Genomic DNA, 3,901 nt, shown 5'->3' on the forward strand with positions numbered 1-3,901 from the left:
TGCCAGGTCTAATGCCCAGAAGTTTTTCTCTTTTCCTCATTGAATTTCATAGTTTCAGGTCCTATGTTAAGTCTTTAATCCATTTGGGATTGATTTTTGTATATGATTTGAGATAAGGGTCCAATTTCATTCTTTTGCAAGTGGATATCCAGTTTTCCCAACACCAGTTTTGGAGAGGCTATCATTTCCTCATTGTATATTCTTGACACCCTTGTCAAAAATCTGCTAACTGTATATGTGTGGCTTACTTCTGGGTTCTTTATTATATTCTATTTGTCTGTATATATGTTTTTAACCATTCTTACATAACATGATAAATAAATTTTCTTGTGAATGTTTTTCTGCAGTTTATTTATTTTGAATAGATTCCTAACATTGGATTTAGAAATTGACATAATATTTTAGGATATTATATGATATTAGGCCTAGGGACTCAGAAACTCCTAATATTCTAGTCCTGGTCATTCCTCTCCTTAGAGTCCTACAAAAGAAACAAGAAATATTAAAAAATAACAGACTGCTTTTTATTAATTGCACTAGTCCTTAATGTCACTCAAGTTCAGAAACTTTGATAAGCCTGGGGTGGGGTGCTTGGTCTAGTCTAAAGTCTTTCAAAATCTCCAACCTCCCATTGCATCTTGAGTGGGGCTTTCTCTAATTTATCAGTCCAGTTTCATGAAGAAGTGAGGAAATAGAACAAGCATGACCTTTCAAAGCACAATAACCCTAGCCAGTAGTAAATAGAGTACCAAGCAACATCCTAGAATGTCACAAATAAGATTCCTCCTCATGGGCAAGAAAGGACCAATAAAAAGGAGCTCTCTCCCTCACCCATATTGCTGAGAACTGGGTCAAAGTATACAACTATTTGAATTTTAAAATATACTTGACAAATTTATTTTCCAGACAGACTGAACTAATTTTCCTACCCATTTGCATTGTACAAAAATGTTTTTTCTGCACCATCATTTTACAATTAATGAATTCTGCCTTTTATTAATTGTGTAATTTGGAGGAGGTAGCTGAACTTTTCTGTGCTTCAGTTTTTTCGTCTATAGAGTAAGAGCAATAATGTCTGCCATATAATGCTATTGGGACAATGTACTTATATGAAACGCTTCATGCCTGTCATGAGTTAAATTTCCAATCAAATACAAGTTGCTAATTTGTGATGTGGTTGTTTTGTTAAAATCCTAGCTAATTTCCCAGGTGAAAGATGTATCTCTCAGTGTTGTGTTGTAATTATTCAGTTATAATAATTGTATTTTTCCTTTATTTAATAGCTATTTGCATTTCTTCTTTGTAAATAGTCTTTGGTCCATTATTTCATGGCCTCAACAATTTTTATAGTGTTTTATATGTAATCTTAATGTAAGAAAGCCATTAACTTATTTAAATTTAAATTCAATTAGCCAACATATAATTCACCATTAGTGTCAGATGTAGTGTTCAATAATTCATCACTGGCGTATACCACCCAGTGCTCATCACATCACATGCTCTCCTTAATGTCTATCACTCAATTACTCCATTAACTTGTGTGAGATCTCCTTCAAACATTTCCTCAGTTTGTAGTTTATCTTTTAATTTTATTCATGATATCATCTCACCGAAGCCTTTCAATTAATGTTGTAAATTCTACATGTTTTCCTTCATGGTTTCTTAGACAGATTTTGTATCAACTGATCCTATCCAGATAGCGCTAGAATTTTAACTTATTTTTCCTGTTTTTATTGTTTTACTTTCAGTATTTTACTCTTTAATCCAAATAGAATAGTAGTCTATTAAATACTAAGGCTTTATTTTTAAAAGAAGAAAATGTATTCCTTTTAAGAGGTCTAATTAAGTTTGGTGCCTGAAAGTAGTTTCATATTTTTCAAGCATATGTTATAATTGAATATGTAGTATTTTGAATGGTTAGTGGTGCTGGTTTATACATGGTAATAGTGCTAACAGTATACACAGTCATTTTGTAACAATATGTGTACAGCCATTTAGTAAAATCCACAGAAATTCCAATATCCTCATAGCAGAACTAGCCAGGAAGACTTTAACAATGTCATAATCTATAAGTGGCACTGGAAAGAAGAGGTTTGGGAAAAAGTGAAGTGGATTGAAATTACAACCAAGTAATAAGAATTAATATATTCTATTTAGTATTAATTAGAATGACTTAGATAGCAAAAAGCTAGAAATATCCAATCTGGTTATAAGCTGAGCTTTATTTAAAACTCGACTCTTTTACAAGACTCGATGATACAAACCCAAAGGTTGTTCTTTTTATTTGTGCAAACAGGTAAACAGGCATAAATCTCAATGGGAAAGGAAAACCAAACCTTTGTGACTGAATTTATTTTACTGGGCCTTTCACAAGACTTGCAGACCCAGATCCTGCTGTTTGTTCTTTTCCTCATCATTTATCTTTTGACTGTGCTTGGGAACCTGCTCATCATCATTCTCATCTTCATGGACTCTCGACTTCACACTCCCATGTACTTTTTTCTTAGAAACCTCTCTTTCGCAGATCTCTGTTTCTCTACTAGCATCGTCCCTCAAGTGTTGTTCCATTTCCTGGTAAAGAGGAAAACAATTTCTTTTCTTGGGTGTATGACGCAGATTGTTGTCTTCCTTCTGGCTGGATGTACAGAGTGTGCACTGCTGGCGGTGATGTCTTATGACCGGTACGTGGCTGTCTGCAAGCCCCTGCACTACTCTAGCATCATGACCCAAAAGGTGTGTCTTCAGTTGGCCATAGGATCCTGGGCCAGTGGAGCACTCGTGTCTCTGGTGGATAACACCTTTACTTTCCAACTACCCTATCAAGGACAGAACATTATTAATCACTACTTTTGTGAACTTCCTGCCCTTCTGAAGGTGGCTTCAGCAGATACTTACAGCACAGAAATGGCCATCTTTGCAATGGGTGTAGTCATGCTCTTAGTTCCTGTCTGCCTGATTCTGGTCTCCTACTGGAATATTATCTCCACTGTGATCCAGATGCAGTCTGGGGAAGGGAGGCTAAAGGCCTTCTCTACCTGTGGCTCCCATCTCATTGTTGTTGTCCTCTTCTATGGCTCAGGAATATTCGACTACATGAGGCCAAACTCCAAGACCACAAAAGAGCAGGATAAAATGGTATCTGTGTTCTATACAGTGGTGACTCCAATGTTGAACCCCATAATATATAGCCTGAGAAACAAGGATGTTAAAGGGGCTCTCAGAAAACTAGCTGGAAGAAAGTCCTTTTCTCAGAGGCAGTGATCTCTGGGTTTAACTTTTAATTTAGTTTAGTTTTAGTTTTAGTTTTAGTTTTAGTTTTAGCTTTTAGGAGAGAGCGCATGCACATGAGGGGGTGCAGAGGGAGAGAAGGAATCCTAAGCAGGCTCCACGCCCAGTCCAGAACTGATTCAGGGCTCCAACTTACGACCCTGAAATCAGGACCTAGCCTAAATCAAGAGTTGGATGCTCAACTGATGAACCACCCAGACACTTCTCTGGGTCTTGCTTTTAGAACTATGGTAACATGCTTAAAGGGGGTACAGTATTTTAGTAGACAGTTATGAATTAGGTCAAGAAGCATAAAAGTAAAGGACATGTTCTAAAAACCATGAATCCTCACATGAGCTAGGACACAGAGGAGAAATAAAAGGATGCAAAATTAGATTTTCTTGATCATGTAGTACATCAAATGCCATTTTAGAGTTTGTGGTTAATTCAGCTAATGCAGGTATATTTTAAGCATGATCACAACTGAATCTAAGGTTTAAACTGGATTATTTTGAAATAACATCAATATGAGTTGCTTACATGATTCTAACATCAAAGACATTTCAGGTCTAGATGTCCTACTCATACAGATATAGGAGTAGGCTCTGATAGAAACAACGTATGTGGAAGAGTC

At 36.2% G+C, this 3,901-nt stretch overlaps 1 protein-coding gene across 1 annotated transcript; it reads left to right on the forward strand.

Moving 5' to 3' along the window:
* Positions 1-2,295: 2,295 nt before the first annotated feature.
* LOC112667948 (olfactory receptor 2D3-like) lies at positions 2,296-3,261 on the forward strand. Its single transcript, XM_025460007.1, has one exon. The coding sequence runs from the start codon at positions 2,317-2,319 to the stop codon at positions 3,259-3,261; it is 945 nt and encodes a 314-aa protein (XP_025315792.1). The 5' UTR covers positions 2,296-2,316.
* The last annotated feature ends 640 nt before the right edge of the window (positions 3,262-3,901 follow it).

Source organism: Canis lupus, chromosome 21 (genome assembly GCF_003254725.2).
Source record: "Canis lupus dingo isolate Sandy chromosome 21, ASM325472v2, whole genome shotgun sequence".
In the NCBI taxonomy this organism is placed as follows: Eukaryota; Metazoa; Chordata; class Mammalia; order Carnivora; family Canidae; genus Canis; species Canis lupus.